We start from the raw sequence: 15,212 nt of genomic DNA, 5'->3' as shown, positions 1-15,212 counted from the left end.
GAACTGTATGATCATGTCCCTTCACATCATTGCCAATGAAGAATATTATTGTTCTATATTTAAAAAATTGTTTTAAATTTATTTTGGAGAGAGAGAGAGCGAGAGCGAGAGCGAGAGAGCAGTCTTTTGAGGTTGTCTTCCCTTATTAGACCCTACATGGGTCCATTCTACCCCCTGAGAAATCCACTCACTTCTCTCCATCTTTTCTGGTGCTGCTTAATTCCAGCGACCCTGTTATGAAACCTAGATGAGCAAACAACCACCCAACAGGTTTTCTTGGCTTCTACTCTTGCCACACCTCCCCCAGGCCACACATTTCCCACACTACATCAAAAGATAATCCAAAAATACAAACCTGACTCTTGGTTTCATCTCCAGTCGGGATCTCATGGGTTCATGGGACTGAGCCATGTGTTTCCCTCTGCCCCTCCTCTCCAATTTGTACAACAGATCATTATGCAGTCTTATAAAACAATGATGAAGCTCTATATGTATGGATCTGGAGCACTATGCAAAATCTATTACTAAGGACTTCCAAGTACGGTGTTATGGCTAATCAGATGCACCAAGGCACCCATCCACCAAGCAACAAGTGGACCTTAATTACAACCCACTTCTTTGAGGCATCGTTCATCTCTCGAGAGGTACAGGAGGTTTCTGCACACCTTTCTCCTTCAAAAGCAAAAACAAAAATGCAGTTGTCATGAGGGAAATGATGACACTAGTGATACTTCTGTCAGGATATGGAGGCTTGGACCAACACAAGGTTGGGAAGGATGAACTGAGCCAAAGCCCTGAAGTGGCCCCAGGATGGTGGCAGCTTTGGCTATCGGCAGAAATAGAAACAAATCCTCTCTGGAGGAGAGCTTTCCCAGTTGGGGGCTATGGGAATCTCATGGATTAAGACCAAGTACACAATCAATATCATCAAGATCATGAGGGAGCAAGGCAAGCCACCATTCGTGAGAATCTGCATCAATAATAAAATATAGAAAAGTGATGAATAAAATGTTTAAGAAATAAAGAAACACAAAAATCCGTATTCGGTAGATCTAGATAAGCAAGTCAAAACTATAATGCTTTTGGGAAAGAATGTAGGAGAGTATCTTCCTGGTCCAGGACAGTAAAGAATCTATAAAAGAAGATTAAGGCCACCTGGGTGGCTCAGTTGGTTAAGCATCTGACTCTTGATTTTAGATCAGGTCATGATCCCAGGGTGATCACAATCCCAAGCTGAACACGGAGCCTGGTTAAGATTCTCTTTCTCTCAGGGCGCCTGGGTGGCTTAGTCGGTTAAGTGTCTGACTTTGGTTCAAGTCATGATCTCGTGGTTCGTGGGTTTGAGCCCTGTATCAGGCTCTGTGCTGACAGCTCAGAGCCTGGAGCCTGCTTCAGATTCTGTGTCTCCCTAGCTCTTTGCCCCTCCCCCACTCGTGCTCTGTCTCTGTCTCTCTCTCTCTCTCAAATAAACATTTAAAAAAATTTTTTTAACGATTCTCTCTTCCTCTGCCCCTCTCTCCTGTTCTCTCACTCTCTCTCTAAATAAACAAAGTTTAAAAAAGATGAAAACTATCTCAACCATAAAAGACTGGTGCATTTAACCACATTAAAATGAAGAACTTCTGTTCCTCAAAAGACTCCATTATTATTAGGAATTATTGGAGTAAAAAAAGAAAAAAGATAGGAAAAGATATCTAGAATACACATAATTAGCAAACCCTAGTGAGCATTACTATTACAAACTGATGGGACAAACAGCCAAATAGAAAAATGGGTAAAAGACTTTAATAGATACTGTACAAAAGTTGATATTCAAATGACCAATAAACAAAGAGGAGCTCTACCTTTAGTCATTAGGGAAGCACAAATTAAAACCACAATGGGATACATGCCTATCAGATTGGCAGAAAATGAAAGGTCTGACCATATTAAGTGTCGGACACTGCTGGTGGGATTATAAACTGGTATGATCCTTCTGCAAAATTGTGTGGCATCCAATAAAGTTGAACATATACATACCCTCTGATCCAAGGATTTTAATCCAAGATATATACCATCGAGAAATACCTACACATGTGCATCTGGAAGTATGTACAAGAACACTCATGGTGGTATTGTTAATAATTGGCCCCAAACCGGAGACAACCCAAATGCCCACCAGCAACAGAATGGATAAATAAATTTTTATACAACTGAATGCTACACAGTAGTGGAGATACATAAAACAACATAAATGAAACTTATATACCTAATGTTGAGGAAAAAAGCAAGATGCCAAACAATATATACAATGTAGTTCTATAAAGAGGCACAAATAAACCCTGTAGAGATGCATGCAGAGGTAGTACATTTATGAAGAAAAACAGGAAAATTATTATAAATCAGGATAATGGTGACATCTTGGAAAAGAGGTAAAACTGTAAACAGAAAGACATACATATGTGGCTCCTCAGATGCTGATAATATTCTATTTCTTGACCTGCATGATGGGTTGTGTGGTTGTTTTGTGGCAATTTTTTGAATTATGCTTTTTCCGGGACGCATGCTATATTTCACAGTTTAATTTTTTTTTAAAGAGGAAACAAGAGAAACCACCACTAAGATAAACAGGCCACAGGAGAGTACCAGAAATGAACAGGCAAATTTTGAGCAAAAGTAAAACTTTTCAAGTGCTTACGCAAAATTAAGCAAAATTGACCAAATGTTGGACCGCAAAGCAACTCTCGGCAAATTTCAAAGGACTGAAATGATATTGAGTATATTCTCTGGCCCCAGTCGAATCAAGCTAGAAATGAATACAAGATTAAACGTAGAAAATTCACTTGTTGTATATTAAAAAATATACTCTTACAGAGTTCCATCGTGCAAACAAGAAATCATTAAGGATGTCAGAAAATATTTTAGATTAATATTGAAATAAAACTTGTCACAACTTGTAAGATATAGTAAAAGCCATGCTGAAAAGGAAATTTTTAGCATATAAAGTGCATATATTAGAAAAGAAGGAAAACTAAAAAACCAATTATCTAAGTCTCTATCCACAAAATTAGAAAAGTAGCAAAAAAATACATTGATGGAGAAAACACAGCCAAAAGACTGTGTTTTTGATGTTTATTTTTGAGAGAGAGAGAGAGAGAGAGAGAGAGAGAGAGAGTAGAAAGCAGGGTAGGGTCAAAGAGAGAGGGAGACACAGAATCCGAAGCAGGCTTCAGGCTCTGAGTTGTCAGCACAGAGCCCAACATGGAGCTCAAACTCATCAAAGGCGAGATCATGATCTGAGCTGAAGTCAGACACTTAACCAACTGAGCCACCCAGGCGCCCCCCAAAAGACAGCTTTTTGAACAAGGCTAATGAGCATAATAAACATCCTATGAGACTGATCATGGGAAAAAGAGAATCCCTGGGTCAGCTGTGAATCAAGCTTTCAGGTGCTTTGCACCTGCTCACCAGCATTACAAACTCTTTAGCTATTAAAAGATGTCAAAAGGATATTATAAACAACTTCATGATTATAGCTTTGAAAAATGTGATGAAAGGGACAGATTTTTAGCCAGACCGTATTGTTCAAGATTGACACAAGAAGAAAGAAAAACCAGATTAATTCACTAACTCTTAAATAAATTGAATCTCTAATTTAAAAGATTCTCAATGAGGGGCACCTGAGTGGCTCAGTTGGTTCAGCATCTGACTCTTGATTTTGGTTCAGGTCATAATCCCAGAGTTGTGAGATCGAGCCCCGCGTTGGGCTCTGCACTGAGTGTGGCGCCTACTTAAGATTCTCTCTCTTTCCCTCTGCTCCTCTCCCCAGCTCGTGCACTCTTGCTCTCTCTTTAAAATTAGTAATGATAATAATAATAATTATAATTATAATAAAACCATTCTCAACGAAAGGAAGAGTTTGCTTCTATTATTAGTATTTTCTCTTGGTCACAGGCCGTTTATTTCCTGCTTCTTTACATGTCTAATAATCCTTTATTATATGACACAACTTATGTGTAAAAGAAGAAGTCTCCAGCTGATAGCTCCCATTAGTGAGTCCCCTTTTCCTCAGGCAGACAGATTTCAATCCACTTAGTGACTTAGTTGGGTCAGGGCCTAATTGAGAGTTTGTAATGTCTCTATTTCTGCAGGCCTGAAACTACTGTAGTCCTTCAGAAGAGGTTTGAGTGTAGCTCTTTAGCCTCCAACCCCATTATTATGGGCTAAATTGTATCCCCCAAATTCATATGTTGAAGTCTTAACCCTAAATACCTCAGAGTGGGACTGTATTTGGAGACAGAATCCTTAAAGAGGTAATTAAGTTAACATGCGTTCAGTAGGGTAGGCTCTAATCCAGTATGACTGGTGTCCTTGTAAGAAGAGATCAGGACACACACACATGGAGGGAAGACCATCATTCTCAAGCCATGGAAAGAGGCCTCAGAAGAAACCAACCCTGCTGACACCTTGATCTTGGACTGCTAGCCTCCAGAATCATAAGTAAATAAACTTCTTTTGTTTAGGCTCCCCAGCCTGTGGTACTTTGCTGCTGTTAGCAGCCCTGGCAAACTAACACACCCATGTACACATGCCTCAGGGACCGTCTAGTTATGAGTTTGTGAAAGGCTCCTTTCCCCTAGTAGGATTTCCCCTCCAGGCACCACAGAACAATAGATTACAGTCTGACTTTCTGGCCCAGCCTCCAGCCTCATACATCACCCTAAAACTCAAAAAATATCTCCTGGGGGAAAACCTGCCTTGCATTCAGGCTCTTCCAGTTTCTAATAGGTCACACCAGCCCTGTGTAATGGTCAAAAATTATGCTGGCTTTTTTTCCCTCTAGGAGAATCTCTCTGCTAAGTCAAGTCCATCAGGAAAAACAAAACAAAACAAAACAAACAAACAAACAAACAAACCCAATCATTGGCTTACTTAGGAAGAGTTCTTACTGTTCTGGAATTGTAGTTTGTCTATTCCTCCTTGCTCCACAACTCTCTGATATCTTCACAAATATAATTTTAAAATTCATCCATTTCATTTTCTGGTTGTTGCAGCAAAAGCATTAGACTACTGCTAATTAACATATTTTACTTAGAAGTTAAGGTCTTGGTGGCTCAGTCGGTTAAGCATCAGACTCTTGAATTCAGCTCAGGTCATGATCTCACAGTTCTGGCAGATCTCACAGCAGGCTCTGATGCAGGGCCTGCTTGGGATTCTCTTTCTCTCTCTGCCCCTCCCTCTCTCTTTCAAAAATAAGTAAACACTAAAAAAAAAAAAAAAGAAGAAGAAGTAGTTAAGGTCTTCATTAAAGTGATAACAAACAATGTAACAAAATATAAAAGGAAACATCATAACCAAGTTGAGTGTATGTCAGGAATATATGATGGTTTTAACATATAAAAATCAATGTAATTCACAACATTATCAGAAGAAATAAACAAAATTATGATTATCTTTAATAGATGTAAACTGATAAAATTGCACATGTAGTCATTAAAAAAAAACACCTCTTAGTAAGCAAGGGACAGAAGAAAAATTCTTTACTTGTTAAAGGGTATCTATGGGAAAAAAAACTTACAGGAAACATAGTACCTAATGGTGAAATGTTAATATTGTTTACTCTGAAATCAGAAATATACTGGTGGACCTAGTCAATATAATAAGGCAAGAAAAATAGATAAAAGTATTATAGATAGAGAAAATAATAGAATTGAATTCTTTGCATTCTTAGAAAATAAAATCTACAGAATAGTATTAGAATCATTAGGTGATTTGAATAAGCTTACAGGATATAGATTAGTATGCAGAAATCAATGGAATTTCTTTGGTTGAGCATCAAACCATTAAAAAATGAAATTTATTATTTATTTTTTAAAAATGAAATTTAAACACAATACCATTTACAATAGCATCAAGACATAAAATAGTTAGCAATAAAAAAAGATGACACTTCTATACAGAAAACCTAAAAACACTTTTAGAAAAATTGAAAATGACATAAATAAATGGAAGGATGTTATTACATCAATGTATTGGAAGACTCAAAATAGTAAGGATGTCATTTCTCCCTAAGTTTATCTATAGTCAATTTGATCCCGATCAAAATTGTAGTGAGTTAATTTCTGTGGGATTGACAAGAAGATTCTAGACTCCAAGGCACAGAATATGTCAAGGGTAAAGAATAGCCATAACATTCCTGAGAAAGAACAATTTATGAGGACATACTCTACTGCATATTAAGATATATTATAAATCTACAGTAATCAATGTAGTGTGATATTGGTGACAATAATGACAAATAGATCAATGGAACAGAATAGAGTCCATATAGACACATGGTGACAAAGGTGTCACTACAAAGCTGGGATTTATGGTGCTGGATAGAGTAGATTTTTTTACAAAAAGGGAGTAAAGAGAGTTAACCATAAACAAAAACCAATTCCAGGTGGAGTATACCTCTGAATGTAAAAAGTAAGGATCAGAAAGACAGAGGCCAGAAACAGACCCAAAAAGAGGGTGAGGGAGAGATCACTTTTCACTTTCAAACATTTTGAATTTTGTGCCCGCAATGGGGCCGTGAGGTATGTGTTACAGCACATCTAAGGGACATGGACATGGCAGTTCATAGTAACTAGTTCTTTGAAGAGATCTAGACCTCATTCTTAAAATACAGATCCAAATCTGGCAAAGACACTGTCAAAAACCATTTCAAATTAAGCTTCATCTACGACAAAAGCTATGAGCCCAAGAAGCTCCACTGAGCTTTGATTCTCAAGTTTCTTGCCCTCAGTTATACCCTGACACAGCCCAATCCCACATGGGTCATTTCCACCTGCTTCCAACACCTTGGTTCCCTATAGCATTAAGGTTATCTCCCTGTTCCTCATGGTCCTTTATAAGTCTGGACTGTTCTGCTAACAACAACAACAACAACAACAACAACAACAACAAAACACCTCTTTGGAAATTCCCCTCCCACCTGATGAATCTGTTGATTCATCAATACATTTCTCAAAACCTCAAAAATAAGTACGGTCCTAGGTATTAAAAATATACTGATTGTAGTACTATATCCCAAATGACATTGTTTATTAGAATGACGGTAGTGACTATGCACTTCTGAACTCACCTAAATATAGGATTTCTGATTCATTGGAATTTTAGATTAATACCAGCAATTAACTAAAAGTAGTCTTATTTCTTTAATCTGTATGTAATGACAGTATTCACTGACATGAACATTTTATTATTAGCTGCACTTCCTTGTGTAACCCACTTGTCGTGCAGCAGGTATCACTAGTTATTAAAACGCATCTTGTTTTATTCTGATGTTATAAAGGCAACATTAACAATGCTGTTCTTTGCAGATAGAGAACCTAATGAGTTTAGTGATCAAACTCAAGAGATAGCTACAGAGGTTGCTGCATCTAAATGTTTTAGTAGTTTTTAGCAAGCCTGTCCGTGCAATGACTCAAAAGTATTCTTAGACACTTCTGTGTAATCTATTAAGTGTAAAAAGTCTAAGATTCTGAGACAGAAAAAGTAATTGCTCAGAAAATTATACAAGCTTGTAACACAGTCACTATTTTGCTGTCAATATTTATAAAATAACAGGTATTAATTTCACTTGATCATGGAATGCATACGTATTTACTCATTGTAGGAGCATGCAAAAACCACACCCATCTGAATTTAGGGGAAACATTAAGAATTAGGGAAGAGGAGCACCTGCGTGGCTAAGTCCATTAAGTGTTGGACTTCAGCTCAGGTCATGATCTTGCGGTTTGTGAGTTCGAGCCCCACATTGAGCTCTCTTCTGTCAACACAGAGCCCGCTTCAGATCCTCTGTCCCCCTCTCTCTGCCCCTCCCCCCCTCAAAAATAAATAAACATTAAAAAAAATATTTTAAAAATTACAAAAGAGATCATTCCTGTCAGTGGGCCTGGACTGGTAGGTTGGCAGTATCTTTGTGTTTCCCTCGCACTCCTTTTAGGAGCAGATGAAATCTTATTCTTCCAGCTCTTAGTGAGTTCAGTGGCTGGTGCTTATTTCTCTCACCAACACTTACTGGGAATGGACTCCCAGCAATATCCCCCATAGCCCTCATTCTCACCCTTCCCAGGAGAATCCCAAGCCTCACATTTGTGAATAACCTTAGAATCAAACTACAACTTATTTTCCTGTGTTAATACGAAGAAGGACTAAAAGAGTAACTAGTGTTAACATTAAATTTCATTCAAGATTATAAATTTTTTTTAACATTTATTCATTTTTGAGAGTGAGAGAGACAGAGCGTGAGCAGGGAAGGGGCAGAGAGAGAGGGAGATGCAGAATCCGAAGCAGGCTCCAGGCTCCGAGCTGTCAGAACAGAGCCCGACGTGGGGCTTGAACTCACGGACCGCGAGATCGTGACCTGAGCTGGAGTCGGCCGCTTAACAGACTGAGCCACCCAGGTGGCCCTCATTCAAGATTATAGATTAAAATCATCAACTTAAATGTAAAAGCTAATTAAGAAACTCTTAGAAGAAAACATAAGTGTACATTTTTATGATCTTAGACTAGGCGATTGTTTCTTAGATATGACATCAAGAGCACAAACAACAAAAGAAAGAATAGATTAAAAATTTGACTTCATCAAAATTGAAAACTTTTGTGCTTCAAAGCACTTTTGTGTTTCAGGAAAGAGGAAAGACAACCCACACAATGAGAGAAAATATTTGCAAATCACATTACCTGATAAGAGACTTGTATCTAGAATATATACAGAAATATATAAATATATAAATAACTCTTACAACTCAATAATAAAAAGACAATCTCATTAAAAATGGGTAAAGGATTGGAGTAAATGTCTCTTCAAAGATAGTATACAAATGGCCGATAAGCACATAAGAAGATGTGTATCATTAGTCATCAGGGAAATAAAATTCAAAACTGTAATGAAATACCACCTCATGCCCACTAGGATTGTTATAATAAAAAATAGAAAATAACAGGCATTGGCAAGTATGTGGAGGAACTGGACCTCTTGTATATTGCTACTGGGAATATAAAATGGTACCACTGTTGTGGAAAACAGTTTGTCAGTTCCTCAAAAAGTTAAACCTAGAGTTACCATGTGACCCACTAATTCCACTCCTAGGCATTTCTCAGGAGGGCTGAAAATATCTATCTATACAAAAATGTGCACACAAATGTTTATAGCAGCATCATTGACAATAGCTAAAAACTGGAATCAACCTGATGTCCATCAACAGGTGCATAAACAAATGTGTTTAGTTTCGTAAGAGAATATTACTTGGCCACAAAAAGAAATGAAGTATTGATGCATGCTACAACATGGGTTAAAGTTTGAAGACAGCATGCTGAAGGAAACCAGACACAAAAGGCCACATTTTGCATGATTCCGCTTATGTGAAACGTGCAGAATAGGCAAATCCACAGAAACAGATTAGTGGTTGCCAGGAGGTGGGGGGAAGGGAAATGGGAACGACTGTTAATGTATACAGGGTTTCTCTTTGGGGTGACAAAAATGTTCTAGAAATTAGAGAGGGGTGATGGCTGCACAATTTTGTGAACATTCTAAAAATCGTTGAATTGTACACTTTGAAAAGGTGAACTTTACAGTGTGTGAATAAAAATAAAATGTTTCCAGATCATATGCCACCTTAAAACATAGAAGGGTACATTCATTTAACTATCTTGGATGTAAGACTAAGGTCTATTTCTTTAGATTGGTGTTTGCTGATTAGAGCTCTCTGCCATCTTTCTGGCCTAAGCCGTGCCCACCGGACAGAAAGCAGACCAGAACCCAGACACGTGGGAAGAAATATAATTCTTCCCAATTCTCCCTTTAACCAGACATCCTGCACAAATTCAGATTCTCTTGGCCTCACCCCCTCTCTTGTTTCAGTCACTGCTACTAAGACTGCTCTGTGCGGACCCTGCAAACTTCATGCCAACACAGCCTGCCAATGCGAGGACCTCATTCATGTCCTGTTGCTGAGTTTCCCTTGCTTCCTGCCCATTGGTGTCAAGGTGAATTCTGCCCTTGTGCAATCTGGAAATTCGGGGGAATTATGTTGGAATCTTTGGAGAGTGGCAGATAAGAGCTGGGGGTAAATTCTTCCCCCTTCCTCCCTAACCTATCCCTCACACACTGCCCTGAGGTGCAGTTTCTGTGGCTTCTTGGAGGCTGGTCCGTGAGATTAAGCATTTAGTTGCTCTTAGTGGTCCAATCAATAATGATTGGTAATGTTTCCTTTCACTCTCAAAAGTGTCTGTATATGCACAATAAATCACTCTAACTCTAGCCAAAGTGGCAGAGGCACCCAAGACCTTCTGGCAGAAACTGAAATGGAAACCATCAGATCAGGAGTCCGGTAAGGGAAACCAAGACAGACTCTGGAAAAGAGACGTTTGGGACATTCTTATTTTTTTTAAGTTTACTTATTTATTTTGCGAGAGAGAGAGAGTGAAAGATAGAGGCAGAGAGAGAGAGAGGGAGAGAGAGAATCCCAAGCAGGCTCTGCACTGTCAGCGCAGAGCCCTGCATGGGGCTCGATCTCACAAACCATGAGTTCATGACCTGCGCTGAGAGCAAGAGTCAGTCAACTGACTGTGCCACCCAGGCATGCTGAGATATTTGGGACTTTATGTTAGATGTGGTAGTGGTCTCAAGGACCTCTGTAAGTTCATGATAGTGTCAGTCAGCATATCTTCAAGCAGATCTTGTGTCATTACTGTGTAAAATCTGAGGTTTTAGATGTGGGGGAGGTTGGAGCTGGAAATGCTTTAACTCTCACTGACTTTGCTCTCTACAGAGAGAAAGACAGATTACAGACAGGAAAATTAAGTGTTAGAATGGCTTTTAAATTGTAATTCTTTTAACATGCTTTAACCAGTCTTATTACTCTTACAGAGGAAGCTTGAAAAGCTGTGCCCTTGGAGCTTGTGATCTTTCAAAGAAAAAATGGTGTTTAAAATAGGATTCAGAAATGATTGTCTGCTTGAGCAGGTGTCCTCCTAAGAGAAAACTTAAAATCCTTAATTGAGCCTTAAAACTTTTACTGGAAAGAACTGATAAAGAATTTATTGATAAATCATTTTCTTTTGAAAGTTTCATTTGAGAGATCAATTTATGGATGCCTATTACCGGAGAAGGTAGATTGTCCTCCATATGACTCATTTCACGGATTGTCACCTTTGTGAATTTAGCTCACTGTAAGTTTCATCACTTCTGCGGTGGTCCAAGGTTTCAAAGTATATTGAACTATAATGGGTTCAAAGCATTAATTGGGGTCACAGCAGGTATTAACTGACTTTTCTACCTCAGATATAATTTTATTTAGTATATGAACTTTCTGGACTGAGGTAAGACAGGGAGAGGCTGGCAGCATACCCAGAGCTTCTCCAACGCTGTTGACTCCCAACTTGCTAAATTCTGTTTATGTGAGAATGAAGTATTTGGCAAAGGGTCCAAAAGTGGTTGGAAATTATTTGTAAAGGCAGAAAGCCATCTAAATGTAATGAACTTGAAATGATTACCATGTACCACGGTGCCAACACAGTGGTAAATTTTATGAATTTGCTGTTGTGGAAATGACACATGTGACAAAGTAGAACGGCAGAGACCGTCTGACTTAAAATGTGATTAGAACTTTAGAGGTATCAAGTGCGTTTACCCCAAGAAGTCAATGCTGGTTTAAAGTTTAAAAAAAAAAAAATCAATCAATGTAACTTACCGTATTAACAGACTAAAAGCCATATGGTCGCCTCAACAGAGTAAGTATTTGACAGACTCCAACATCTATATCCAATAAAAACTCAGAAAACTAGTAATAGTAGGGAACTTCTTCAAATTAATAAGGAGCAGCTATGAACAACCAACAGTTAATATCATACATAATGGTGAAAGACCAAATGCTACCCACTATGCATTAGATATCTATATAGAAAAAAAGAACTTTGATCCATATCTTGCACCGTACCCAAAAATCAACAAAAAGTGGATTATGGATCTAAATGTAAAACCCAAACTTAGGGCACCTGGGTGGCTCAGTTGGTTGGGCATACGACTTCGGCTTAGGTCATGATCTTGTGGTCTGTGAGTTTGAGCCCCGCATTGGGCTCTGTGCTGACCGCTCAGAGCCTGGAGCCTGCTTCAGATTCCCGGTCTCCCTCTCTCTCTGCCCCTCCTCCACTCACACGCGCACACGCACTCTCTTGGTCTCAAAAATATACATAAATTTAAAAAATTGTAATGTAAAACCTAAACTAAATGTCTAAAATTAAAAACACTGGCCCTAACAAGTGTTGGCAAGGATATGGAGCACCTGGAACTCTCATGTACTGATGATGGGATGATGGGAATATAAAATGACATAGCCATTTTGGTAAAACAGTTTGTAAGCTTCTTAAAAAATTAAGCATATACCTAACATATGATCCAGCCATCTTCTCTTTGGTATTTCCCAACAGAAATAAAGCATTATGTCCATACAAAGAATTTGTACTAAATGTTCACAGTAGCTTTGTTTGCAGTAGCCCCAAATTGGAAACTACCCAAATGTACATCAACAGGTAAATGTGTAAAAAATTGTGGTTATAACCACACAATGGAGTAATATTAAGTAACAAAAAGGAATGAACTATGATACATGTAATACAGATGGATCTCAAAATAACTATACTGAGTGAAAGAAGCCAGGAGAAAAACAGAAGAGTACTTATTGTGTGACTACATTTATATAAAATTCTGGACAATGCAAACTAACCTAAACCAACAGAAACAGATTAGTGGCTGCTTTGGGAAGGCAGGAGAGAAAGGCAAGAGAGGGGTGTCACAAAGAACCAAGAGGAAACTTTTTGGAGTGATGGATGTGTTTAATATCTTAATTGTAGTGATGGTTTCATGGGTGTATACATGACATGTCAAAATTTACCAAACTTGGGGCACCTGGGTGGCTCAGTCAGTTAGGCATCCGACTTCAGCTCAGGTCATGATCTCGCGGTCTGTGAGTTCGAGCCCCGCATCGGGCTCTGTGCTGACAGCTCGGAGCCTGGAGCCTGCTTCGGATTCTGTGTCTCTCTCACTCTCTGCCTCTCCCCCGCTCATGCTCTGTCTCTCAATAATAAATAAATGTTAAAAAAGTTAAAAAAAATTTACCAAACTGTGTAATTTAAATATGTGCAGTTTATTGTATGTCCATTATACCTCAAAAAATCTATGTTAAGAAAATTTAAAATTTACACATGGCATATAAACACACCTGAATATGCTTATCATCATTAGTTTATCAGGAAATATAAATCAAAATCACACTAAGGGGGTGCCTGGATGAGTGATTGGTTGAGCAACCAATTCTTGGTTTTTGGCTCAGATCATGATCTCACGGTTCGTGGGTTGGATCCCCGCATTGGGCTCTGTGCTGACAGTGCGGAGCCTGCTTTGGATTCTCTTTCTCCCTCTCTCTGCGCCTCCCCTACTCTCTCAAAAGAAGATACATAACCCACATCAATGTAGTTATTAGGGAAAGGATAAAGCTTATTTAATACTAATATCATATTATAGCAAAAATTCATCCGATTTACAAATAACATGAACTCCCAGCCTTTAAAGGAAAAAATCACTTTCTGCTTTTATTACAATGTTTTATGGAGCCCCTTCTCTGGTGCCATCCTGTCCAGCTCCAGCAGTCACGTAGAACAGTCTAACATAAGCCTTTAGCAATCCAGGTTTGTTCTGTTAGTCCTCATTAAAGGAAACAGGGTTCCTTGATAAGAATGTATTCTATGTTTGAGAAAGAATAATGCAAGCTGGCTTTTGAGTTATCTTAATTATTATCACAAAGAAAGAATGCTTTCAGCAGTTCCTGGTGGGGTGGGGGTGGGGTTAAAAAAGATAAAGAGGGTGACCTGAGAAAGGGCTGCTAGAGGCAAGTAGAAACAATCTAGGTATCAACTAGAGATGATTATACACCCACCACAAATGCTAAGATAAAAAAAGACTAAGAACCACAAATGTTGGAGAAAATGTGGAACAACTGGAAGTTTCATATTGTTGCAGGCATGTGAAATGATACAATCTTTCAGGGGTGGGGGTGGGGGGGATCTGGCGATTGCTTATTAAACTAAACACACTCCTACCTAGGACCCAATAATTCCATTCTTAGATGTTTACCCAAGAGGAATAAAGAAATATGTTCGCAAAAAAATGTGTACAAGAATGTTCGCAGCACTTTATTCACAATAGTAAAAAAAAGAAAAAAAATCAGAAACAGCCCAGGTGTCCATTCACAGAAAACTGGAAAAAACAAATTGACACATTCATACAAAAGACTAGTCAGCAATAAAAAGGGATGAATCACTGGTACATGCAAAGTGAATTAACTTCAAAACCACGGTGAATGAAGGAAGCATTCCACTTTGTATGATGTCATTCATATAAGGTTTTAGAATGGGCAAATTTAATCTGTGAAGCAAAATAACCAAAACAGGAGTTAACACGCAATAGGTGTGGTGAGGATTGACTGGGAAGGAACGGGAGGAAACTTTCCGGAATGAGTACTATGTTCTAAATTTTGAAAAGGGTTTGGGTTCCGCAGATGTACGCATTTGCAAGAACTCAGCAAATTTATACTTAACATTTGTGCATTTCACTGCATGTAAATGTACATCAAAAATTTTAAAAACTGAACATTAAACTCTACTTAGTGGTATGCATGTTGAGGTATCAGGGGGAAGTATACTGAGGTCTGCAATTTACTTTGAAATGCATCATAAAAGTAACATGGATAGATAGTAATAAAACACGTAAAATTTAGAATCCATGAAGTTGGTATTTGGGTATTTACTGTAAAATTCCATCAACGTTTCTGTGTGTTTGAAAAGTTTCATTATAAAATGATGGAGAAAAGCCCTCAGTTGGTCTTATCTTTCTAATATATATCCTTTGCCTATAATAAATTATTCCTTCTGTAAGATTCTGTAGCAACACAGGGACCAGAAATTAGCCCCAGAATTTTCCCTAGAATTCTAAAAGTTAGATACATATGTAGACATGGTTAAGAAAGGTAAGAAATACAAAGATTATTAAAAAGGAAGTCAAATTAACTTATGAATCATTACCAATACTGGTGTTCATTATTACCACAAACAGGATAAGAGTACCATATTTTGTACCTTTTTGAAAAATTACTTTTAACTACTGAATGAAGACCATCATTTATGTC

The 15,212-nt window shown here is 38.2% G+C and overlaps 1 protein-coding gene across 6 annotated transcripts in view; it reads right to left on the bottom strand.

The window, feature by feature from the left end:
* Positions 1-5,208: 5,208 nt before the first annotated feature.
* The window catches only part of DCAF17 (DDB1 and CUL4 associated factor 17), a 45,594-nt gene continuing 35,590 nt past the window's right edge, over positions 5,209-15,212 (bottom strand). For 4 of the 6 annotated variants that reach the window (XM_042994675.1, XM_042994678.1, XM_042994679.1 and 1 more), the window contains one exon: positions 5,209-5,242. In XM_042994675.1, coding sequence (XP_042850609.1) covers positions 5,226-5,242 — 17 coding nt within the window. In that variant the 3' untranslated portion in view covers positions 5,209-5,225. Of the gene's footprint in view, positions 5,243-13,079; positions 13,104-14,214; positions 14,453-15,212 lie in introns of those variants that run through there. The other 2 variants (XM_042994676.1, XM_042994677.1) reach the window with 2 other exon arrangements.

The sequence above is a fragment of the Panthera tigris genome, chromosome C1 (assembly GCF_018350195.1).
Source record: "Panthera tigris isolate Pti1 chromosome C1, P.tigris_Pti1_mat1.1, whole genome shotgun sequence".
Lineage (NCBI taxonomy): Eukaryota > Metazoa > Chordata > Mammalia > Carnivora > Felidae > Panthera > Panthera tigris.
The sequence above is the reverse complement of the archived record's forward strand: the minus strand, read 5'-3'. Positions and strand labels throughout refer to the sequence as shown.